Raw genomic sequence first — 26644 nt, 5'->3', positions numbered from 1 at the left:
CGCGGAAGAATAATAAACTGATTTTGACTTATTTTTTTTTATCTTGCCAATCTTGAGTTGATAAATTTTGATTTGTTCCTCAGAAAACTCTCACACCATCCCATCTAAATTTTTGGACATTCCTTTATTAAGGTTAGCTCCGAGAGAAAAAATGGCATCCCTTTGCTGAGGTTGGTTTCAGGAGAAAAAAATTGCAGGAGTAATGTGTACAAAGAATGGAGGAATCGTAATTACAATGTTCACTTTTTTAACACCAACCATGAACCAATTATTTAATAATATACGAATATGGTTAGAATTAATTCTCTTTCTGACACATTCTTTTTATTTCAAGTTATACAAATGGTTAAAAATTCTAAACACTCAAGCTTTTATTTATTGATATTCCATACTTTTAAAAATCTGCATGCATAACACTTGTATTTATAAAGAGATTATAAGCTTAAATTATAATAACTTGATAAAAATTCTAAATATTTGTTAAAAAAATATTCTAATTAAATGAGCATATATATTCTTCTTTAATCTAGGAAACATTTGTGCATGTACTTGGATTGGTGAATGGATGCCTCTCTGTTTTATGGAATGCTGCTTTATTGCTTCGAGGAGCAGATGTCCTGGTTATTGCTACGAGCCTACGACAGTTGATGAGAGCATTAGGGTCCTTTCTACCAAATGGAACATGGCTATCCTTGCCCCCTGAGAAGGCTTGCGTAGGTAGCTCGTAGTTCTGGTATCGAGCTGCTTTAAAAATGTCGGATCTTTTATAGTAACATGTGGCCATGGTTGGCGGATGTGATCTGGGCAAATTTACAGGCATTGGAACTTGTTTCAAGCCTGGACAATCGATCTCGTATTAGGAATTTAGGATAGCACAAGAAAGAGTCCTCTCCGTTTTCATCTTATCCACCGACGAACATGGAATTTCTTAAGGCGGGGGCGGAGGAGCTCTTGGCACAACCTTGATTTATATATATATAGAAATCCCAGATTACCCCGTTACCACACGAACAGACTCACCAAATTCCCCTTTGCCCGATTATCGTCTCCCCTTTGCCCTTTAATTTCAAATTGCGAAGCCAAACAGGCCATTGTTTGCCCTTTATCTTTGTGTTGTATATCTTGTCAATTACTTTGAATGTGAGCAAAGTGGCTACTGCTGTCACCTTCATTCTAAGGATGCACGCATGAAAACCAACTTGATGGCAGATGCATTTTCACCTCAATTGTATCTGGAGCTTACACCTGATTGCATTTTTGCTCAAAACAGCACATTCCCTCTAACCTCTAGTGATTGCTATAAGCCAAAATTAGACAGATGCCAGAGACCAGGGTCAAACTCGTCTATTCAACTATTCGGGCATTTCTTCAGCTGAAATGGCTCGCCGATCGTCGGATGTGGGTCAGCCTGAATGTCCATAGTGCTTCGGTTGATGGCCGTGCTGGTGGTTGAGTTGCTATTTTTTTTGGGTGTAGTGGGCTTTAGGCTCGGGCTTGTTCTATGAAGGCTTAGAGCCTTGTGCATTGTCAACCGAAAACTTCCTTTAGGCTTCTCCATGCCATTGGCCTCGGAAAACAACGACAATAAATAGCAAGATTCATGGAAATCCCCCACGCATGTTACATGGAGGTGAGCATTTCAATTGCTAGCTTTTTTCAATTGATTTTTTTCCCAGTGGTTTTAAATTTATGGAGACGTGCAAGGGGAATCTTCATGTTAAAAAAAAAAACGTTGATACAATATTAATCTGTTCAAAGAGTGAATAGGTTAAAGAAAAAACCCACGTATATAGTTTGCGTAAATCTAAGATAAATTATCTATACATGGATTTGATAAATTAATGAAAAATTCTTCCTTACAAGTTTCTATTTGGATTTGAATCAAGATGAAGCATCGCAATGAAGTTGGAATTTATTGAATGAGTTTGTGCTATGAAAATTTAATTAATTTCCTATTTCTTAATCTAATTTGTTTTTTTAAACGAGATGATTGTTATATCATATTCAATACTTGTAAAAGATTCTTTTTCATGTATTTGAGATTTTTTTAATAATTAAATGAGTGTAATATAATGAAAAAAGAAAGTCATAATTTAAAAGAAAATTCTAAAAATAGATAATTCATTTATAATGAAGAAAAGCTGAATTTTTTAAAAAATAATTTTTATTTTTTATAGTTTTCTGGATTTTTTTTATTGAAAATTGAAAAGAAAGAATTAAATATAAGCAAAATATTTTTCCCCTGATAAATTATATTTAATTAATAGTTCAAACTTGGATGAGTTTAGAAATGATGAGTCTGATAATTAATTGATAACTTAATATTTAATTGAATCTAGAAAATGATAAATTATTATTTATCAATCAATAGCCATTTTTTGTTAGAAGAGCATATACAAACAAAAATAATAAATACTACCAATAAACTTACCTAATATCTAAGCGCGAGGTCAAGACGTGATGACATGGCTATTTATTTATTTATTTAAGACGGGGATTTGATTAATCGACGAGACAAAACAGCACTCATCAAACAACAAAGAGTGCACTGATGAAGGACTTGTCGAAAGAAGCCCTTGATGGAATGGTAGGGCCCAGCCATATGATATGTCTGAAAAGCAGACTTTAATGGGCAGTAGGCCCAACCCAATACTTACAGCGGAAAGCAAAAGGCTCTTTCTTAATTGTGGCCATCAGCCTGTTTGTTTTTACATTTTAAAAACGTTTTTAATAAAATTTAATTTTTTTTTATTTTTTATTAACTTTAAATTAATATTTTTTTAGTGTTTTCAAATCATTTTGATATGCTAATATCAAAAATGATTTTTAAAAAATAAAAAATCATCATTAGCATGTATTTTGACACGAAAAGCTATTTGAAAAGCAACCGCAACCACACTGTTAAAAAAACCCGAAAGCCCTCCACGGCCCCACCTATTTCTTTTTTTTTTTTTTTTAATTCCTGAATGAGCAAAATTTCAACACAGTTTAAGGTACGGCTATATTTTACTCGCGCATAAACAGAGTACAACAAGACAAATTGTCCATATTAAGAAAAAGCATTTTCAATACATCACCATCAATTAATTCTTCAATTATTAATTTTTTTTTTGGTGATTTTAGATAGCTGATGTCAAAAATAAATATTAAAAATAAAAAAAATATTGTTTTATTATATTTTTAAATAAAAACATTAAAGAATAAAGATTCTCGACACTGCTCAAGAAGATGCATGATTTAGAAGAGAGAGATTTTAGCCTCACTAAAATCATCTATTGAGAGACGGGTTGACCATTGACCCTACCTGGGTCCACTTTGTTTATTAATTGAAATGCCTTACGTGGCAGGTCACTTTCTTTTATTTAATCAGTGATCTAAGCAGGAATAAATAATTAAAAAGTACTTTACAATAAGCCCCCAAAAGAAATTTGGTTCTTCCCATTTCCATCGGGACTCATCTGTGAGGTGGAGCGTGTTTCATCTTTTTGTCTGCCAATTGCCTTAGACCTAAAAATTAAGTGGAGCCACATGAATATTAAAAAACAATAAAAATAAAAATACTAATCAGAAAAAAATATACGTGTATTGCGACTGAAATAATATTAGGTTACCACGTGAAAACCTATTCGACAAACAAATCGTTTTTCTTTAATTTCCTGTCCTTTTATGTTTTTTTTCTGTCGAGACACTAAAAATCATGAAGCACGTGTATTGCGACTGAATTTCTAATATATTATTGAATAATATAAATTTTATTTAAAAATTTAAGTTATTAGGTTGAGATAATTTTTGATATAATATAAGAGTCTTCATGACCAAACAATCATGAGTTTGAATCTCACCTTCCTCATTTATTTGATAAAAATTAAGCATAAGATAATATGAATTTATGCAAGTTTCAAACTTAAAAGATTTTTATTTGAGAAGATATATTAAAAAATAATATAAATTATATTTGGTGAATTTATCTAAAAATTTAAATTATTGAGTTAAAAAATTCTTTTTAGACAACTAATTTCCTTTCAAGAAATATTGATGCAGTTCACACTGACTTATTTTCCCAGACACCAAAATTGCTACTCACAACAACTTTTAAGAGTTATATAAACAAGCCACTGAAGGGGCTGAGGAGCAGAAAAACTAGCATAGCAATTGAAAATAATGGAGCTAACAACTATAGGAAGAAATGCTCTGTCATCATTTCGACGAGGCACGATAAGTCTAGATATGGATGCAGATTCTATTCTAGAGGAGGATGAGGGAGTTCATTTGCAGTGGGCTGCGATTGAGAGATTGCCAACCTTTAAAAGGATCAAGACCTCACTGTTTGAAGCAAGCAATGCGAAAGATGGCGAAGGGAAGAAAGTAACTGATGTTACTAAGCTCGGGGCAGCTGAAAGACATCTCTTCATCGAGAAGCTGATAAACCACATTGAAAATGATAATCTCCGGTTGCTACAGAATCTCATAGAAAGGATAGAAAGGTAGGTTTGCCTCACGTTCTTAGGACATGAAACTTTTAATATCAAAATCTTTTAATGTTAGTATTCACTGTCAGTACTTCCGACAGATATTTGTTCGAATATATTCCGTAGAATGTATTCACCCCTGCAGCTAGGGAAATGGCAACGTGGACTCAATTTCCTGACTATTTATTTGGATTAGTTCTATTCCTAAATTTAGCAAATAGAGAACCAATAGGAGATTTTTGCAATTCAGATTCAATCTCTGTTTACAGTTATGTATGGACAAGTGCAAGTAGCTCCCGTCTGCTGGTGGAGTTTAAATTATGTTGCTAAAACTAACAAATGACTTTCTTATAGAGTGGGCATGAAGTTACCTACTGTGGAGGTGAGGTACAAGAATTTGTCAGTGGAAGCAGAATGTGAGGTAGTTCAGGGAAAGCCTCTCCCGACGCTATGGAACTCCATTGCGAGCTTCTTGTCTGTAAGTTGGCTTTTCTGTTAGTCTATTGTTTGAAATTCTTGGCCTTCTCTTAACTGTTCAGAAAGGGTCATCATTGTAGGACGGAAAAAAATTCTGACGAGTCCAGGACCAGTACTTGATTTTTAAGATAGAATAAGCATAAATTCTCTCCAACAGGATTAACAAGCTATCCCATGAACAGGGTTTCAGAAAGATAGTGAGGAGCAAGCCTCGAGAAACCAAGATAAGCATCCTTAAGGATGTTTCTGGCATCATTAAACCATCAAGGTAACGCAAATCAATGTTTATAGAGTATTTAAAAAAGACAGCTAAAGATAAGATTCAATTCAGATTAAGAACTGCTACTTTTTTTCTTGGCAAAGCAAGTCGGTTAAGAATTTTAAATGGAATACATGCGCGCGCTTGCACACTTTGAAAGAAACATACTGATCCAAGTAGAATGTCTGAGATTGTGACTGATAGAAGACATGGTATATGCAGGCTTACTCTTCTTCTTGGTCCGCCAGGCTGTGGGAAAACCAACTTATTATTGGCTCTTTCAGGAAGACTAGATCAATCCCTTGAGGTTAGTATTTAAGAATGCTGCATACGATGAGATTTGAGAAGGTGATATGCTGAGCTTCAATATTGTTATGACAATTTGAAGCTTGTTTTGTGTTAATTTGGCACCCTTTGAGTCTCATATGATATGTAAATACATGGGAATTCCAGTAAACTCCATGAAGCCTGTGGGGAAAACTTCAGAATCCTTTTTCCAAGAACCATCTTAAAATCACCAAAACAAAGCATGTTTGAACACACTACGAAAAAACGAAAGGACTGCAAAAACAGATGATGCGCTTCCATTATCCTTAATGCAGAAGCCAGATATTAGTCTTCTTTTACATTTCATATTACAGTCGTGATTACAACTCCATGATTACAGTCGTGACAAAATCCCTTTTATATTGTTTATTACAGGTTGAAGGGGAAATCTCTTATAACGGTTACAAGCTTGATGAGTTTGTTCCTCAAAAAACATCAGCCTACATAAGTCAATATGACCTGCACATCCCTGAGATGACTGTCCGAGAAACTATTGACTTCTCGGCACACTGCCAGGGTGTTGGAAGCAGAGCAGGTAATTTTCTTCGTTATCTTGCCTTATCTGTTCTCGGTATCATTGCATCGTTCCACAAGTATTAGTTAAGACTCCACTCACTTTCCTGGCTTGTAGATATTATGCTGGAGGTCAGCAGAAGGGAAAAGGAAGCAGGAATTGTCCCTGATCCTGATGTAGACACCTACATGAAGGTGAGTCAAATTTAGATTTGATAATTTTCGTCAGCCATTTAGTCAGTGTTTAGGGAACATGATTCTTGCAGGCAATCTCAGCTGAAGGACAAAGAAGAAATCTCCAGACAGATTATGTTTTAAAGGTAGTTATTATTAAGCAGGGCTAGAGTAACGTAGGTGATGACAATATTTCACGCTTGGTATTTGTGCCTATATTGACACAGAAACTTCAACATTTTGGCCTATTAGATTCTTGGACTGGACATTTGTGCTGATATAATGGTTGGTAGTGCATTGAGAAGAGGGATTTCAGGTGGTCAAAAGAAAAGGCTAACAACAGGTAAAATAAAGTTTTTTTTTCTCCCCTCTTTTGCTGGCAAGGAGTGGGAGTGAGGGAGCCTCATATCATCCTTGACACAAGCTTATAATGCAAAATTTCATCTTCCAGGAGAGATGATTGTTGGTCCCACTCAAGCTTTATTTATGGATGAAATATCAACTGGGCTAGACAGCTCCACAACCTTTCAGATAGTTACCTGTCTTCAGCAACTGGTGCACATCACAGATTCAACCGCGCTAATTTCACTTCTTCAGCCAGCACCTGAAACTTTTAATCTATTTGATGATGTAATATTGATGGCTGAGGGTAAGATTGTCTACAATGGTCCTTGCAGTGATGCACTCCAATTTTTTGAAGATTGTGGTTTCAAATGTCCACAAAGAAAGGGTGCTGCGGACTTCCTTCAGGAGGTGCGGGAAGCAGCTTTAATTCTCCTTATTTCTTGCACTGCTCCTAAATTCCGTCTTCTTTTCATGTATTAATTTTATCAATCAACCATTCACAGGTAATCTCAAAGAAGGATCAAGCACAATACTGGTGCCACGCTGACATTCCTTACCAGTATGTTTCAGTTAATCAGTTCATTGAAATGTTCAAAGCAAGTAATCTTGGACAGACACTAGCAGAAGAGCTCTCAAAACCATACGATAAATCCTGGTGTCCTACTAGTGCCTTGTCATTTAGCATTTACTCCTTAAGAAAATGGGAATTATTCAAAGCTTGCATGGCTAGAGAGCTGCTTCTTATGAAAAGGAACACATTTGTTTACGTTTTCAAAACTGCACAGGTTAGGATTCACTCAAATGGCTAGATCGCGCAATGTTTCCGTAGATGAACTATCATTTACTAAAAACTAACACATTTCAAATTCCCTTTCTCCCAACAGCTCATCTTCACTGCAATTATAACATTGTCGGTATTTTTAAGCACCAAGACGGCAGAGGACTTGATGAGTGCAAACTATCTGATGGGCTCCATGTACTATGCACTGATCAGGCTTTTTACTAATGGATTTGCAGAGTTGTCCTTGACTGTTATTAGACTTCCTGCAGTTCAAAAACAAAGATCATTCTACCTATATCCAGCTTGGGCTTATGCCATTCCTGCCTCTATACTAAAGATTCCATTTTCACTTCTTGATTCTATAATCTGGACAGGCATAACTTACTATGTTATTGGGTATACCCCTGAAGTGACAAGGTAAGGTCGCGTGTTATACCACCAAAACTAAGAATTATAGTCTTCATAGAAATTAAAATCTTTCTTTCTAGTCTACGTTATATATAATTCCTGTTCAACCTGTGGGATCAAGGTTTCTTTGCCAGTTTCTTCTGCTCTTCGCTCTCCATCTAACCTCAACATCGATGTGTCGATTCTTTGCCTCAATTTTCCAAACGATGGTACTAGCAACAACAGTTGGTTCTGTGATCTTAGTTCTAATGTTCTTGTTTGGAGGCTTCATTCTTCCACGGCGTAAGCTGAGTTCATAATTTCCTTTTGCTTTAATACAAAAGGAGGACAAGTAGACTAACTAAAGTTTGGTTCTTGCAGCCTCTTTGCCGCCTTGGTTGAGGTGGGGATTCTGGATTTTTCCCATGACATATGGGGAAATTGGCATAACCCTAAACGAATTCCTTGCTCCACGATGGAAAAAGGTGCGCACTAAAATTGCACTATTGTACGTTCCTTGCCAAATTGAAACGAAAACCTTCATAACTTGAGTTCATTTTCAATCACAGATGTTAAATGGAAACACCACCATGGGAAATGGTGTCCTGACCAGCCATGGTTTGAACTTCGAAGGCTATTTCTATTGGATATCACTAGGGGCTTTGTTTGGATTCACAATACTTTTTGATCTTGGCTTCATCTTAGCCTTAACTTACTTGAAACGTAAGTCATTCTCGAACAATTTTAACTAAAAAAAATAGAAGGTTGGCCACTGTTAACTGTGAACCTCTGCCTAGATTTTTTTTTTATCATACACTTAAATTTTCATTTTTTTCCTTTTCTATTGTATCTTTTATGGTCTAATTATATAAAATTAAAAAAATACATGGTTCACCATAATTCATAATAATATTTATTTTGATTTAAAAATTCATTTTATTTATTTTATATTTTCTGAGTTAGAGAAAATAGAAAGAATATTGTAAGAAAATTATAAAAGATAGAGACAATAGTTGCTTTTTATGATAAATACAACAAAAATTATCAAATTTGATGTTAACAAGTTTCATTTGATGAGGAGAGTTTAATGTGGTGGGGTTTCCTGTAAACATGTCTAAAAGAAAAATCAAGTACTGTTTTGATTCTTTAGATCTGGTTAATTTTTGTTTTCATTGATGATTTTAAGGTATTTTGAGGTTAGTAAATAATATAAATAAATTTTTTTTATGATATTTATTAAGAGTTTTTGAATGAAAATTGAATTTTCAACCCCTAAAACCCTATCTTATAATTTCTAACCATCACTATAATAGCTAGATTCCAGACATAACAGACAACATATTATTTATTTTTCATTAAAAAAAAAAGCCTCAAAGTATAAGTCTCACCCAGTCCCATACATGATTTAATAAAAAATTCGGACTTAACAAAAACTCGGGTTGAGAGTTTTTAAGTTTTACTTGATGGAATTTAATGATAATTTCAATGAATTCCTATAATTTTGATATTTTTTTTAAATGTTGCGGCGAGTAAATTAGTATGAAAACAAAGAAAAGGAAAATTTAAATAATAACTGACAATAGCTTACCTTAACACAGCACCGAAGATGTCCAGAGCTATTATTTCAAAAAAGAGGTTCTCTCAACTCCAAGGAAGAGAAGATCAGGAGTGGAGTAGGCAGCCAGAGAATGAATCAATCCCAGCTCATAACGCAGAAACAAGAAAAACAGGTAAGATAGGCGGAACTATTGTTAAATCAAACTTCAACATGATCAAAAACTCATGCAACAATTAGTACGCTGTTGGTTATACAGAGATGATGGTTCTGCCATTTGTGCCGCTAACGATGACATTTAAGGACGTGCGGTATTATGTTGACACACCCCCAGTAAGTTTAACCACAGTTCAAATATAATAATTATAAGAGTGTGATCCTCAGTAGACTTCAATGATATATCTATTATATCCTTCTGCACAGGAAATGAAAAGGCATGGCTTCAGCGAGAAGAAACTTCAGCTGCTTTCTGACATCACAGGAGCATTTAAGCCTGGAGTTCTTACAGCATTGATGGGGGTTAGCGGAGCTGGGAAAACAACCCTCATGGATGTTCTTTCTGGAAGGAAAACTGGAGGTATTATTGAAGGAGATATACGAATAGGAGGGTATCCAAAAGTACAACAAACATTTGCAAGGATTTCAGGTTATTGCGAGCAGAACGATATTCATTCTCCACAGATTACTGTAGAAGAATCCATTGTTTACTCTGCATGGTTGCGATTACCACCGGAGATCGATGAACAAACAAAATCGGTATGTTATCCTGACCACAAATATGATCAACTGAGGCAACACTATCATCCAGATAATGTTTGAAGGGAAAACTTGAAAACTTCACTAGGCAAAGACACACAATACGTTGTCTACCTAGCACATGAAGCCTCAGAACCAAAGAAATGCATTTCATGAAATAAAAAATCCGCGTCGAATGCATTAAAAAATATGATTTTGTATACAATATGAACCAATGTTTGAATGAACTGATAGCAGCCCTTGATTTTCTGTCATGCAGAGATTTGTCGAAGAAGTCATTGAAACGATCGAACTTCATGACATAAAGTTTTCTCTGGTCGGAATTCCAGGCCGAAGTGGTCTTTCTACTGAACAGCGTAAAAGGCTAACAATTGCAGTGGAGCTTGTTTCAAATCCATCGATAATATTTATGGATGAACCGACATCAGGTTTAGATAGTAGAGCAGCTGCAATTGTCATGCGCGCGGTGAAGAACGTGGTTGCCACAGGAAGAACAACAGTTTGCACCATTCACCAGCCGAGCATTGACGTCTTTGAGGCTTTTGATGAGGTAGCACACGTAATGCTTTCTTTTACTGGCATTATGAGTAACCTACTAATATTTTTTGGATCCACGTGTATATTCATTGGAACTAAGATTTGGAGAGGCGCCAGCCCAATCTAGCTGATATGAACAGGATTCATACCCTTCTCAGTTTTATTATATCGTTGAATGACTAAGGGAGATGTTTATTCATGCAGTTGATTCTAATGAAAAGGGGTGGAATGATTATATATTCAGGAATGCTCGGTCACCATTCATGTAAGCTTATCGAGTACTTCGAGGTATGGCCACCAGTACAAGCACTGAACTTCTTTATAAGCAAATGAAACCCTAGTTGTAACAACCATCATTTTTATCAACAATTTTTCTTACCCTTGCTATTAGACTTGTCAGGCATCGTCCTGAGTGTGAAGTCGATACGGATAACTTATTTACATGTCTTCACTACTGGACAGGGTATTTCAGGTGTGCCAAAGATCAAAGATAACTACAATCCAGCAACATGGATGTTGGAGGTTACTTCTGCATCGATGGAATCAGAACTTGAATTAGATTTCGCAAAACTTTATAAGGAGTCTCCTCTTTACCAGTAAGTATATATTTCATATCCATTTCCAGCAAAGCAAAACTTCATGGAAATGTTTGATAGCACAATTTGTTTCCTGGATTTTTTAACATGACATGCACCCGTCGTGCAGTTAGAAGGATTATAAAATAATCAGAACTTGAATTGCGGTCTCTGTATTAATCATAAACTTCATTCTACTCTTTGATCATAGGGAGACGATTGAGTTGGTCCAACAGTTGAATAAACCTCCTCCAGGTTCAAGAGACCTGCAGTTTTCCACTCCTTTTCCACAGAGTAGATGGGAGCAGTTTACAGCATGCTTATGGAAGCAGCACTTGTCCTATTGGAGAAGTCCTGAGTACAACTTGGCACGATTCATCTTCATGATCGTTGCATCGCTGTTGTTTGGAATAGTCTTTTGGCAGAAGGGAAAGGAAATGTTAGCTTATCTTTCCCTTCAACTTAAATCAGAAAAGCAGCATCAATTTCTTAAGAACTGATGAATTGCCTTTCCTTTGTTCTTGTAGAAACAATGAGCAAGACTTGATCAACATACTTGGATCGATGTACACTGCTGTAATATTCCTGGGCTTAAACAACTGTTCAACAGTTGTCCCATACGTGGCAATAGAGCGGACCGTATTTTACCGTGAGAAATTTGCAGCAATGTATTCCCCATGGGCTTATTCATTAGCACAGGTTCAACATCAGCACGAAAGAGTCATTTACTTTTCATAGCAATAAGTTACTCGTTTTACTTTCATAATTTTCCATAAATGATAATACAAGCAATCCTTCTGAGTACTGCAGGTGACTATCGAGATACCTTACGTTCTATTGCAAGCATTTTTGTATGTAGCCATCACATATCCAACAATTGGGTACTACTGGTCAGCCTCCAAAGTCTTTTGGTACTTCTATGTAACCTTCTGCACATTTCTCTACTTTGTTTTTCTCGGAATGCTGCTAGTTTCAATAACACCAAGCGTCGAAGTAGCTTCCATATTGGCTACAGCAGTCTACACTATATTAAATCTATTCTCTGGCTTCCTTCTGCCAGGAAAGGTAACTCCTCTGTAGTTCTAGGCTGCATTTAATTACTGCACAGCAAAATGAGTTGGGCTTGCTTCTTACCTATATATGCTATTTTATGTACAGAAAATTCCCAAGTGGTGGATTTGGTGCTATTACCTCTGCCCCACATCATGGTCCCTAAATGGTTTTCTCACATCACAATATGGAGATATTGACAAGGAGATCTCCATATTTGGGGAGCTCAAGACAGTAAGTTCCTTTCTACAAGATTATTATGGCTTTCGACATGATCACTTGGGCATTGTGGCTGCTGTTCTCGCTGCGTTCCCAGTTGCTTTCGCTTTTCTATTCTCATATTGCATAGGGAAATCAAATTTTCAGAGACGATGAAGGAAGATCCATACAATCATTTTGAATTTCAAATATTTTCATGTATAAGCCAACTAAATGATCATACGCCGTCGAAACTAGACACTAATTGGGCTGCGCCGTGCATATTCAAGCCATTATGGGTCGTGCCACGCTAGCTCACGTGCTAGAAAACCTTAGCCCAGTCTCGACACTATTTATTGATGTGTCTGTCGGCCTGTGCTGTGCTTGGGCTGGTTCGACCTAGTAATCATTGTAATTATTATTATCAGTATGAAATAATGAAGAAATTACATCATATATTTAAGCAGCAGAGAAGAGCCGTCTTGTAACAAGAGAAAATCTTGAACCATGGGTATGTATTTGGCAAGAAAGTGAATTGCACCCATTAGTTAATTAATTAAGTAACAAAAATGAAAAGAGCTGTTGCTTTTGTCAACACTGGAATCTTAGGTTCATGACCAACAAAGCAGAAATGATGTCAGTGGAATGTCACACTTACGCTAAACCTTAAAACAAACATATTAAAAAAATAAATTATTTAAAATTACGCAACTTTTCATATTCTTTCAAAATATTATATTATTCAATATTAATAAAATCAAATGATCGTTCAAAATTTCTCATTAGTAATTAAAATAAAATAATAATTTGTAATACTCATTACATTGTCAAAATCAAAACTCAATTAAAACAGAGTAACCTTAAAATAGATAGAGGTATAAAGGTTAGGTTATATATTAAGGTTCCTAGTCTAGTAAAAAAAAATAGATTAAATAAAAAGTTTATCTTTCATCCATACAAAAGAATCTTAAAATTTTAGCATTCATAGAGATGATAATTGCTTCAACACTTAATTAATCGTGATGGAAAGTATATGTTCTATTAATTTCCCGTTACTATGCTTAACATATTAAAATTATCTTTTACTATGCTTAACATATTAAAATTATCTTTTATATATATATATATATATATTGCAAAGATTCATGTTGATGAAGTAATGGGAGGCGTCATAGATTCTCGTTGCTGCTGCAGCAAGACGTCATAGCCATTAATTATTGGCGCTGTTTATATATAGAAATAAAACATGAGTTGAAGTTTAACATTTACTCCTTTGCATGCTCGCTGGGCTGCAGTTGAACATTGTTTATATATAATTAGGCAGATGGGAAAGCTCAATATCATTTGTAAAGCTATAAGGTGAAAACAGGCAGATTTTATTAAATACAAGAAAACTAGTTCCACGCAGCTAATATTATTATAAGCATATGAACAAGCATCCAAAATAATGTCATTGACTTTCTTTATTTTTTTAAAAATAATATGGGATGTAAGCCTTTTTTTTTTAATTATCTCATATTACAGTATTAAAATTGAAATAACTTTAATACCAAAGCTAGATTTGTTTCTCCGAACATAATTTTCGGAAAATCAATTTTCAAACTTTCTTGTATTTGTTTGCTATCAGGAAAGTTGGTCAATAGAAAACACTTTCCGGTCAACTGAAAACACTTTTCAGTCAAAGAAAAATTTGGCTTGATTTTCAGGAAAATATTTTCTTTTTATTTTAGGTGGAAAACATTTTCTGAAAGTTGTGAAAAATTTAGAAATATCATATTATTTGCTGATTATATCAAATTTGGTCCTTAAACTTTTGATTGCTATATATATTTTGTTTTGAATATTTGTTTTTCAATTTCATCACTTATAATTTAATTTTTATATTAATTTTGGTCCTCATTTTTATAATTGTTATTTGCTTTTTCCTTATCATTTTTTAATTGAAATTTTTTATCTATCAAATTTGATCCTTATTTTTTTGATTGTTACTTATTTTATTTGAAATAATTTATGAAATGTTAATTATTATTATTTTAATTTCTACATCTTTTAATTTTTTTTATTTTTTAGATTTGATCTATATTATTTTGATTATTATTTATTTTATTTGAGATAATTTATGAAATTATATTTTTTTTCAATTTCATTCTCATTCAATTTTTTAATTTGTAAGATTTATTTTTTATTATTTTAATAAACTTGAAAAAAATAAAACATTAATAAGTTATTTTCCAGCTTATTTTTCATGACATAACCAAACACTAGAAAATATTTTTCAATTTTCTTTTTTATTATATTTCCAAGTATCAAAAAAATAATTTATTTTTTTGGAATTTATTTTTAAAAAAATAATTATTTTTCAGCAAAGATCAGTGGCGCTGTGATTTCATATTGTTTTGTAATGATTTAGCTCTGATATCTAATAGAAAGACAAAAAGGAATATTTGTGCTGCAGAGGAGAAATTCCTTGCTTGTCAACTGCTTATGGATTTGGTATAAGATCACGCCATATGAATCGACTAGTGCTAGACGGTACTAATCGGGCGAAGCTTTTAAGAGCAACAGAGTAATATTAAAATAGTAGCGACTCCCGGGCGTTGTATGTAGTTACACAATTAACTATTTTGCTGCCTCTACGTGCATTGAATAATTTATTTTTTTAATATATATACTTTTTAAATATCTTTTTTACAACAAAAACTTTAATTATAAATTAAAAAGTCTATACATTAATTTAATTAAATAAATCAATACTACATGTACTTATAAATACAAAAAAAAGTGTTAATGTATCTATTTCACTCGCCTAGTTGTAGGTCAAATAATTTTTTTTTCTAACGCAAATAAATTAATGTGTAGGTGTTATTAACATGTTTGTTGATAACAAGTAAAAAATATAACCGTGAATAGAAAAATTGATATACTTATATATAATAAATATATAATGAAGATCATATGCGTCAATAAAGACATATAAAATCTCAAGCTTTTTTTTAATATAGTAGTAAAATGGGACATTGTTGCTATTGCTACATTGAAACACAATTTTTTTAGTCTTTGTATAATATATATATATTTAAAAAGTGTAAAGAAAAAAAATTACAAAAAAATGATGATAAGAACAAAAAGAATGGTATAAATAGGCTAAGTATAGAGTGATAAATATTTCCAGTGTAAAGAATAAAAAATAATATTTTTCCAAAAAAATATGTAAAGAAAAAAAGAAAAACTATGAAAATATTTTTTAAAAATGGTGATAAATGTAAAATGATAAAAATATCAAGTATAAAGATAAAAAGATATAAGAAAAACTTGTTTTCTAAATTATTAAAAAAAAGATGAAAATAATAGTTTTGTCATCGTTACAGTGAAAAAATTGGAGAAATTTTCAATTATGCCATTTCTAAAGTGTTTTTAAAATTTAAAAAAAACTTAAAATTACAGTTTTATCATCGCTACAATAAAAATATTGGAGAAGATTTCAATTTTACCATTTCTACAGTAAAATACTGTTTTCTTTTAGAATATTTATAATGTAATGACCTTAGAATGTCATCTAACCAAGCAGAACTGAAGAAATTTAACAAAAATATATTTTGCAAGAGAAATTTACTTTAATGTAGCACTATAAAAAGTTTATTTTGGATTATAATAGTGAATTAATTTTTTACTCTTCATCAAATCAGTCAAGAAAACCAAGCTTAGGGGTAAAATTATTTTTTCTATGTAATCCATTTGTCATTTTTGTTTTTATTAAGGGTATATAGGCTATAAAAAAGGGAGGATATCCTTCACAGGTTAATCTTGGCTTAATCTTCTAAACTTCATATCACATATCTATTATTAGAATTATTCTATAAAAGACGATTGTATTTTGTCTCAAACAATACTCATTTAAGCATAGGAGAGTTCCTAAATATATGAAAGGGGATCCTTTTACAAGTACAAGATAGGATCCATCTACTACCTTGGCTAGGAAAAACGATCTATATCGTTAAAACCAAAAAATTAACCTATTATCTAAGAAATCAGCTTGGCCCTTAAGCCTATTGGATTCATACAAACTTTATCAATATTTATAAAGCATCATATTATTTCACTTCATAGACAAATAGAAAAACACCCCATATATGTTAAAAGTGAGTGAAACACAACTGATTGATGGGTGAAGTGGGATGAGACCATAGAGGCAGGCTCTTTTTCTAGGATAAGACCATGGAGTGAGGTTCTTCTTATAAGGTGAGCCTATAGAGTCGAACTCTTTCTTTAGAACGAGTTCAAGAAGTAATTGTGTTCAAGTAAATTAAATGAGATATTTTAAGAAATTTTATTAGCGTGTTAAATTTGAGTTTATCAAGTATCATTCTAACATTACAATTTACCAAGGCTACTTTATACAAAAAAAGAAATAAAAATCACTAGATCTCTATGCCGGAAAAAAAAAGTTACAAAAGCAGCAAACTGTTCTTGTGGACAAAACGAATAGCCTAACAAGTAAAGCCCAAAGCTTTTGATCCTATCTTACTAGATAATTTTGCAAGCTCAGTTCTAGAAGGGGGTTGGCTATTTGCAACTAGCTGAGCTTTCAAAAACGTTCAAGTTATGATTCAAAGTTGTTATGTGAGCCAAATTTATTATTTTCCCATTTTTTTTAGGATTTTTAGTTTCAATATTCTTTTTAATTCAGGATTTTGATTTTTCTATCTCATAAAATTGGTTATTTAAAAAGATATAAACCTACTAAAATGACAGATCTAATTAGAAAAAAAATATCCCGTAATAAAATATTATTAGGTTATATGTCCTAAAAATATATTGAAAACCTATTCGACAAATATTTCTTTTATTTGCTGTCCTTTTATGTTGTTACCATGCATTCCGTCACTGTCGAGTCGTTAAATGATGATGTACGTGCTTTGCCAATGAATCTTCAACCAACTTCCTTTCATGAAATATCAATGCAGTTCACACTGACTTTCTTCTCAGACACCAAAATTGCTACTCACAACAACTTTTAAGAGTTATATAAACAAGCCACTGAAGGGGCTGTAGGAGCAGAAAAACTAGCATAGCAATTGAAAATAATGGAGCTAGCAACTATAGGAAGAAATGCTCAGTCATCATTTCGACGAGACACGAAAAATCTAGATATGGATGCAGATTCTATTGTAGAGCAGGATGAGGGAGTTCATTTGCAGTGGGCTGCGATTGAGAGATTGCCAACCTTAAAAAGGATCAAGACCTCACTGTTTGAAGCAAGCAATGCGAAAGATGGCGAAGGGAAGAAAGTAACTGATGTTACTAAGCTCGGGGCAGCTGAAAGACATCTCTTCATCGAGAAGCTGATAAACCACATTGAAAATGATAATCTCCGGTTGCTACAGAATCTCAGAGAAAGGATAGAAAGGTAGGTTTGCCTCACGTTCTTAGGATAATGAAACTTTTAATATCAAAATCTTTTAATGTTAGTATTCACTGTCAGTACTTCCGACAGATATTTGTTCGAATATATTCGGTAGAATGTATTCACCCCTGCAGCTAGGGAAATGGCAACGTGGACTCAATTTCCTGACTATTTATTTGGATTATTTCTATTCCTAAATTTAGCAAATAGAGAACCAATAGGAGATTTTTGCAATTCAGATTCAATCTCTGTTTACAGTTATGCATGGACAAGTGCAAGTAGCTCCCGTCTGCTGGTGGAGTTTAAATTATGTTGCTAAAACTAACAAATGACTTTCTTATAGAGTGGGCATGAAGTTACCTACTGTGGAGGTGAGGTACAAGAATTTATCTGTGGAAGCAGAATGTGAGGTAGTTCAGGGAAAGCCTCTCCCGACGCTATGGAACTCCATTGCGAGCTTCTTGTCTGTAAGTTGGCTTTTCTGTTAGTCTATTGTTTGAAATTCTTGACCTACTCTTAACTCTTCAGAAAGGGTCATCATTGTAGGACGGAAAAAAATTCTGACGAGTCCAGGACCAGTACTTGATTTTTAAAATAAAATAAGCATAAATTATTTCCAACCGGATTAACAAGCTATCCCATGAACAGGGTTTCAGAAAGATAGTGAGGAGCAAGCCTCCAGAAACCAAGATAAGCATCCTTAAGGATGTATCTGGCATCATTAAACCATCAAGGTAATGCAACTCAATGTTTATAGAGTATTTAAAAAAGACAGCTAAAGATAAGATTATATTCAGATTAAGAACTGCTACTTTTTTTCTTGGCAAAGCAAGTCGGTTAAGAACTTTATATGGAATACATGCGCGCGCGCGCGCGCGCACACATTGAAAGAAACATACTGATCCAAGTAGAATGTCTGAGATTGTGACTGATGGAAGACATGGTATATGCAGGCTTACTCTTCTTCTTGGTCCGCCAGGCTGTGGGAAAACCAACTTATTATTGGCTCTTTCAGGAAGACTAGATCAATCCCTTGAGGTTAGTATTTAAGAATGCTGCATACGATGAGATTTGAGAAAGTGATATGCTGAGCTTCAATATTGTTAAGACAGTTTGAAGCTTGTTTTGTGTTAATTTGGCACCCTTTGAGTCTCATATGATATATAAATACATGGGAATTCCAGTAAACTCCATGAAGCCTGTGGGGAAAACTTCAGAATCCTTTTTCCAAGAACCATCTTAAAATCACGAAAACAAAGCATGTTTGAACACACTACGAAAAAACGAAAGGACTGCAAAAACAGATGATGCGCTTCCATTATCCTTAATGCAGAAGCCAGATATTAGTCCTTTTTTACATTTCACATGCACGAAAGAACTCCATGATTACAGTTGTGACAAAATCCCTTTTCTATTCTTTATTACAGGTTGAAGGGGAAATCTCTTATAACGGTTACAAGCTTGATGAGTTTGTTCCTCAAAAAACATCAGCCTACATAAGTCAATATGACCTGCACATGCCTGAGATGACTGTCAGGGAAACTATTGACTTCTCGGCACACTGCCAGGGTGTTGGAAGCAGAGCAGGTAATTTTCTTTGTTATTTTGTCTTATCTGTTCTCAGTATAATTGCATCGTTCCACAAGTATTAGTTAAGACTCAACTCACTTTCCTGGCTTGTAGATATAATGCTGGAGGTCAGCAGAAGGGAAAAGGAAGCAGGAATTGTCCCTGATCCTGATGTAGACACCTACATGAAGGTGAGTCAAATTTAGATTTGATAATTTTCGCCAGCCATTTAGTCAGTGTTTAGAGAACATGATTCTTGCAGGCAATCTCAGCTGAAGGACAAAGAAGAAATCTCCAGACAGACTATGTTTTAAAGGTAGTTATTATTAAGCAGGGCTAGAGTAACGTAGGTGATGCCAATATTTCACGATTGGTATTTGTGCCTATATTGACACAGAAACTTCAACATTTTGGCCTCTTAGATTCTTGGACTGGACATTTGTGCTGATATAATGGTTGGTGGTCCATTGAGAAGAGGGATTTCAGGTGGTGAAAAGAAAAGGTTAACAACAGGTAAAATAAAGTTTTTTTTTCTCCCCTCTTTTGCTGGCACGGAGTGGGAGTGAGGGAGCCTCATATCATCCTTGACACAAGCTTATAATGCAAAATTTCATCTTCCAGGAGAGATGATTGTTGGTCCCACTCAAGCTTTATTTATGGATGAAATATCAACTGGGCTAGACAGCTCCACAACCTTTCAGATAGTTACCTGTCTTCAGCAACTGGTGCACATCACAGATTCAACCGCGCTAATTTCACTTCTTCAGCCAGCACCTGAAACTTTTAATCTATTTGATGATTTAATATTGATGGCTGAGGGTAAGATTGTCTACCATGGTCCTTGCAGTGATGCACTCCAATTTTTTGAAGATTGTGGTTTCAAATGTCCACAAAGAAAGGGTGCTGCGGACTTCCTTCAGGAGGTGCGGGAAGCAGCTTTAATTCTCCTTGTTTCTTGCATTGCTCCTAAATTCCGTCTTCTTTTCATGTCTTAATTTTATCAATCAACCATTCACAGGTAATCTCAAAGAAGGATCAAGCACAATACTGGTGCCACGCTGACATTCCTTACCAGTATGTTTCAGTTAATCAGTTCATTGAAATGTTCAAAGCAAGTAATCTTGGACAGACACTAGCTGAAGAGCTCTCAAAACCATACGATAAATCTTGGTGTCCTAATAGTGCCTTGTCATTTAGCATTTACTCCTCAAGAAAATGGGAATTATTCAAAGCTTGCATGGCTAGAGAGCTGCTTCTTATGAAAAGGAACACATTTGTTTACGTTTTCAAAACTGCACAGGTTAGGATTCACTCAAATGGCTAGATCGCGCAATGTTTCCATAGATGAACTATCATCTACTTGAAACTAACACATTTCAAATTGCCCTTCTCCCAACAGCTCATCCTCACTGCGTTTATAACAATGTCAGTATTTGTACGCACCAGTACGGAAGTGGACTTGATGAGTGCAAACTATCTGATGGGCTCTATGTACTATGCACTGATCAGGCTTTTTACTAATGGAGTTGCAGAGTTGTCCTTGACTGTTATTAGACTTCCTGCTGTTCAAAAACAAAGATCATTCTACCTGTATCCAGCTTGGGCGTATTCCATTCCAGCCTCTATACTAAAGATTCCATTTTCAGTGCTTGATTCTTTACTGTGGACAGGCATAACTTACTATGTTATTGGTTATAGCCCTGAAGTGACAAGGTAAGGTCGCGTGTTTTACCACCAAAACTAAGAATTATAGTCTTCATAGAAAAAGCTTTCTTTTCAGTCAACGTTATATATAATTCCTGTTCAACCTGTGGGATCAAGGTTTCTTTGCCAGTTTCTTCTGCTATTCGCTCTCCATCTAACCTCAACATCGATGTGTCGATTCATTGCCTCAATTTTCCAAACGATGGTACTTGCAACAACAGCTGGTTTTGTGATCTTAGTTCTAATGTTCTTGTTTGGAGGCTTCATTCTTCCACGGCGTAAGCTGAGTTCATAATTTCCTTTTGCTTTAATACAAAAGGAGGACAAGTAGACTAACTAAAGTTCGGTTCTTGCAGCCTCTTTGCCGCCTTGGTTGAGGTGGGGATTCTGGATTTTTCCCATGACATATGGGGAAATTGGCATAAACCTAAACGAATTCCTTGCTCCACGATGGAAAAAGGTGCGCACTAAAATTGCACTATTGTACGTTCCTTGCTAAATTGAAACGAAAACCTTCATAACTTGAGTTCATTTTCAATCACAGATGTTAAATGGAAACACCACCATGGGAAATGGTGTCCTGACCAGCCATGGTTTGAACTTCGAAGGCTATTTCTATTGGATATCACTAGGGGCTTTGTTTGGATTCACAATACTTTTTGATCTTGGCTTCATCTTAGCCTTAACTTACTTGAAACGTAAGTCATTCTCGAACACTTTTAACAAAAACTAAAAAATTGAAGGCCGGCCATTGTAAACAGTGAACCTCTGCCGAGATTTTTTAATTTTGATTCTTTGGTCTGGTTAATTTTGGTTTGTTTTTGGTGATTTTGAGGGTTTCAGAGGTTAGTTAGTAAATGCATGACTATGTGAGGGTATAACAAGAAACACGTAGCTTGTTGTTTATATATATATATATATATATAAATAAAAAGATAGATGACATGTCATTGCCTCACTCAAGCCATAAATTTAAATTTTGTTAATGCCCTGACATGCTAGGCCACTAAGATGTGTGCGTAGCTTTTTTTTTTATCTCTAATATTGAGTTTTTAATTAAATTTTTTATTTTTTTTTAAATTTTATCTTTTAATATTAAAGTATTTTTTATTTTTTTATAGTATATTTAAAATAAAAAAATTATTAAATCCATTAAAAATCATAATCCAAGTCATGAATTTGATGATTTAATTTAAATTGACCAAGATAGATGTTATCATATAAATATTAAAAAAATAATTTTTTTAACAATTATTCAAATTATTTATAAATCCATGCGTTTTTTATTTTTTATGTTATTTTTTTATTTATAAACCGGTTGAGAATTTTCAAGCTCACCTTGGTGGATTGAAATCTTAATGAGTTCTCGCAACTTGAATATTTTTTTACGTAATGCTGCGGGAAGTAAACTAGTAAGAAAAAAAAAGAAAAGGAAAATTTAAATAATAACTGACAGTAGCTTACCTTAACACAGCACCGAAGATGTCCAGAGCTATTATTTCAAAAAAGAGGTTCTCTCAACTCCAAGGAAGAGAAGATCAGGAGTGGAGTAGGCAGCCAGAGAATGAATCAATCCCAGCTCATAACTCAGAAACAAGAAAAACAGGTAAGATAGGCGGAACTATTGTTAAATCAAACTTCAACATGATCAAAAACTCATGCAACAATTAGTACGCTGTTGGTTATACAGAGATGATGGTTCTGCCATTTGTGCCGCTAACGATGACATTTAAGGACGTGCGGTATTATGTTGACACACCCCCAGTAAGTTTAACCACAGTTCAAATATAATAATTATAAGAGTGTGATCCTCAGTAGACTTCAATGATATATCTATTATATCCTTCTGCACAGGAAATGAAAAGGCATGGCTTCAGCGAGAAGAAACTTCAGCTGCTTTCTGATATCACCGGAGCATTTAAGCCTGGAGTTCTTACAGCATTGATGGGGGTTAGCGGAGCTGGGAAAACAACCCTCATGGATGTTCTTTCTGGAAGGAAAACTGGAGGTATTATTGAAGGAGATATACGAATAGGAGGGTATCCAAAAGTACAACAAACATTTGCAAGGATTTCAGGTTATTGCGAGCAGAACGATATTCATTCTCCACAGATTACTGTAGAAGAATCCATTGTTTACTCTGCATGGTTGCGATTACCACCGGAGATCGATGAACAAACAAAATCGGTATGTTATCCTGACCACAAATATGATCAACTGAGGCAACACTATCATCCAGATAATGTTTGAAGGGAAAACTTGAAAACTTCACTAGGCAAAGACACACAATACGTTGTCTACCTAGCACATGAAGCCTCAGAACCAAAGAAATGCATTTCATGAAATAAAAAATCCGCGTCGAATGCATTAAAAAATATGATTTTGTATACAATATGAACCAATGTTTGAATGAACTGATAGCAGCCCTTGATTTTCTGTCATGCAGAGATTTGTCGAAGAAGTCATTGAAACGATCGAACTTCATGACATAAAGTTTTCTCTGGTCGGAATTCCAGGCCGAAGTGGTCTTTCTACTGAACAGCGTAAAAGGCTAACAATTGCAGTGGAGCTTGTTTCAAATCCATCGATAATATTTATGGATGAACCGACATCAGGTTTAGATAGTAGAGCAGCTGCAATTGTCATGCGCGCGGTGAAGAACGTGGTTGCCACAGGAAGAACAACAGTTTGCACCATTCACCAGCCGAGCATTGACGTCTTTGAGGCTTTTGATGAGGTAGCACACGTAATGCTTTCTTTTACTGGCATTATGAGTATTTAACCTACTAATATTTTTTGGATCCACGTGTATAGTCATTGGAACTAAGATTTGGAGAGGAGCCAGTCCAATCTAGCTGATATGAACAGGATTCATACCCTTCTCAGTTTTATTATATCGTTGAATGACTAATTAAGGGAGATGTTTATTCATGCAGTTGATTCTAATGAAAAGGGGAGGAATGATTATATATTCAGGAATGCTCGGTCACCATTCATGTAAGCTTATCGAGTACTTCGAGGTATGGCCACCAGTACAAGCACTGAACTTCTTTATAAGCAAATGAAACCCTAGTTGTAACAACCATCATTTTTATCAACAATTTGTCTTACCCTTGCTATTAGACTTGTCAGACATCTTCCTGAGTGTGAGGTCGATATGGATAACTTATTTACATGTCTTCACTACTGGACAGGGTATTTCAGGTGTGCCAAAGATCAAAGATAACTACAATCCTGCAACATGGATGTTGGAGGTTACTTCTGCATCGATGGAATCAGAACTTGAATTAGATTTCGCAAAACTTTATAAGGAGTCTCCTCTGTTCCAGTAAGTATATATTTCATATCCATTTCCAGCAAAGCAAAACTTCATGGAAATGTTTGATAGCACAATTTGTTTCCCGGATTTTTTTGACATGATATGCACCCGTCGTGCAGTTAGCTAGAAGGATTATAAAATAATCAGAACTTGAATTGCGGTCTCTGTATTAATCATAAACTTCATTTTACTATTTGATCATAGGGAGACGACTGAACTGGTCCAACAGTTGAATAAACCTCCTCCAGGTTCAAGAGACCTGCAGTTTTCCACTCCTTTTCCACAGAGTAGATGGGAGCAGTTTACAGCATGCTTATGGAAGCAGCACTTGTCCTATTGGAGAAGTCCTGAGTACAACTTGGCACGATTCATCTTCATGATCGTTGCATCGCTGTTGTTTGGAATAGTCTTTTGGCAGAAGGGAAAGGAAATGTTAGCTCATCTTTCCCTTCAACTTATATCAGAAAAGCAGCATCAATTTCTTAAGAACTGATGATCGAATTGCCTTTCCTTTGATCTTGTAGAAACAATGAGCAAGACTTGATCAACATACTTGGATCGATGTACATTGCTGTAATATTCCTGGGCTTAAACAACTGTTCAACAGTTGTACCATATGTGGTAAAAGAGCGGACCGTATTCTACCGTGAGAAATTTGCAGCAATGTATTCCCCATGGGCTTATTCATTAGCACAGGTTCAACATCAGCACGAAAGAGTCATTTACTTTTCATAGCAATAAGTTACTCGTTTTACTTTCATAATTTTCCATAAATGATAATACAAGCAATCCTTCTGAGTACTGCAGGTGACTATCGAGATACCTTACGTTCTATTGCAAGCATTTTTGTATGTAGCCATCACATATCCAACAATTGGGTACTACTGGTCAGCCTCCAAAGTCTTTTGGTACTTCTATGTAACTTTCTGCACATTTCTCTACTTTGTTTTTCTCGGAATGCTGCTAGTTTCAATAACACCAGGCATCGAAATAGCTTCCATATCTGCTACAGCAGTCTACACTATATTAAATCTATTCTCAGGCTTCCTTCTGCCAGGAAAGGTAACTCCTCTGTAGTTCTAGGCTGCATTTAATTACTGCACAGCAAAATGAGTTGGGCTTGCTTCTTACCTATATATGCTATTTTATGTACAGAATATTCCCAAGTGGTGGATTTGGTGCTATTACCTTTGCCCCACATCATGGTCCCTAAATGGTTTTCTCACATCACAATATGGAGACATTGACAAGGAGATCTCCATATTTGGGGAGCTCAAGACAGTAAGTTCCTTTCTACAAGATTATTATGGCTTTCGACATGATCACTTGGGCATTGTGGCTGCTGTTCTCGCTGCGTTCCCAGTTGCTTTCGCTTTGCTATTCGCATATTGCATAGGGAAATCAAATTTTCAGAGACGATGAAGGAAGATCCAAACAATCATTTTGAATTTCAAATATTTTCATGTATAAGCAAAATAAATTATCATACGCTGTGGAAACTAGACACTAATTGGGCCGCGCCGTGCATATCCAAGCCATTATGGGTCGTGCCACGCTAGCTCACGTGCTAGAAAACCTTAGCCCAGTATCGACACTATTTACTGATGTGTCTGTCGGCCCGTGCTGTGCTTGGGCTGGTCCGACCTTGTAATCATTGTAATTATTATTATCATTAAGAAATAATGAAGAAATTACATCATATATTTAAGCAGCAGAGAAGAGCACTCTTGTAACAAGAGAAAATCTTGAACCATGGTGTAGGTATTTGGCAAGAAAGTGAATTGCACCCATTAGTTAATTAATGAATTAACAAAAATTAAAAGAGATGTTGAATTCTCCATACAAAGCTTTCATTGAAATAGTATTTTTTAAAAAAGATTTAATTTCTTCATTCGATATTATATTTATTTAAGATTGAATTTTATTATTTATTTTGATTTATTTTTTATAAATTTATCATAATCTTATGATCTAGGTAACGGATTTGATAGATTAATCTAGATTAATTCATGTCTTTTGATATATCTAACTTGACTACGACCACCAAATTTTTCATCTTTTAAACGTATATCGTGTATTCTTATTTTTTATGGTGGTTCCTGATGATCCTGTAATTTAACATAAATTCAAATTTTAATTATATAAAAACCTTAATAATCAAAACTTTGTAAGATCAGAATTGGTTTAGTCTAATAATAGAAATCTTATAATATTGATATTAATTCATTAAGATATATTATTAAAA

General features: G+C 34.6%; 1 protein-coding gene and 1 pseudogene across 1 annotated transcript; both read left to right on the top strand.

The window, feature by feature from the left end:
- The first annotated feature begins 4068 nt into the window (after positions 1-4068).
- LOC133695927 (pleiotropic drug resistance protein 3-like) lies at positions 4069-12869 on the top strand. Its single transcript, XM_062117907.1, has 24 exons — positions 4069-4484; positions 4824-4947; positions 5129-5214; positions 5428-5512; positions 5908-6067; positions 6164-6240; positions 6312-6365; positions 6472-6562; positions 6671-6972; positions 7068-7349; positions 7449-7762; positions 7875-8035; positions 8114-8217; positions 8302-8455; positions 9331-9462; positions 9547-9620; positions 9711-10043; positions 10303-10593; positions 10785-10868; positions 11043-11176; positions 11367-11594; positions 11683-11854; positions 11966-12220; positions 12314-12869. Exons 1-24 carry the CDS (start codon positions 4162-4164, stop codon positions 12578-12580), a joined length of 4287 nt encoding a protein of 1428 aa, XP_061973891.1. The 5' UTR covers positions 4069-4161; the 3' UTR covers positions 12581-12869.
- Positions 12870-17274: 4405 nt separating this feature from the next.
- Positions 17275-26038, top strand: LOC133696646 (pleiotropic drug resistance protein 3-like; annotated as a pseudogene).
- The last annotated feature ends 606 nt before the right edge of the window (positions 26039-26644 follow it).

The sequence above is a fragment of the Populus nigra genome, chromosome 6 (assembly GCF_951802175.1).
Source record: "Populus nigra chromosome 6, ddPopNigr1.1, whole genome shotgun sequence".
Taxonomy (NCBI): domain Eukaryota; kingdom Viridiplantae; phylum Streptophyta; class Magnoliopsida; order Malpighiales; family Salicaceae; genus Populus; species Populus nigra.
Note: the sequence above shows the minus strand (reverse complement) of the source record. Positions and strands in the feature narration are given on the sequence as shown.

Excerpts from the sequence above, each read along its gene's own strand:
- LOC133695927 (XM_062117907.1), top strand. The coding sequence starts at position 4,162 with ATGGAGCTAACAACTATAGGAAGAAATGCTCTGTCATCATTTCGACGA. Across the intron at positions 6,973-7,067 it reads CTGCGGACTTCCTTCAGGAG|GTAATCTCAAAGAAGGATCA; the intron begins GTGCGGGAAGCA and ends AACCATTCACAG. Across the intron at positions 10,594-10,784 it reads TCTTTGAGGCTTTTGATGAG|TTGATTCTAATGAAAAGGGG; the intron begins GTAGCACACGTA and ends TTATTCATGCAG.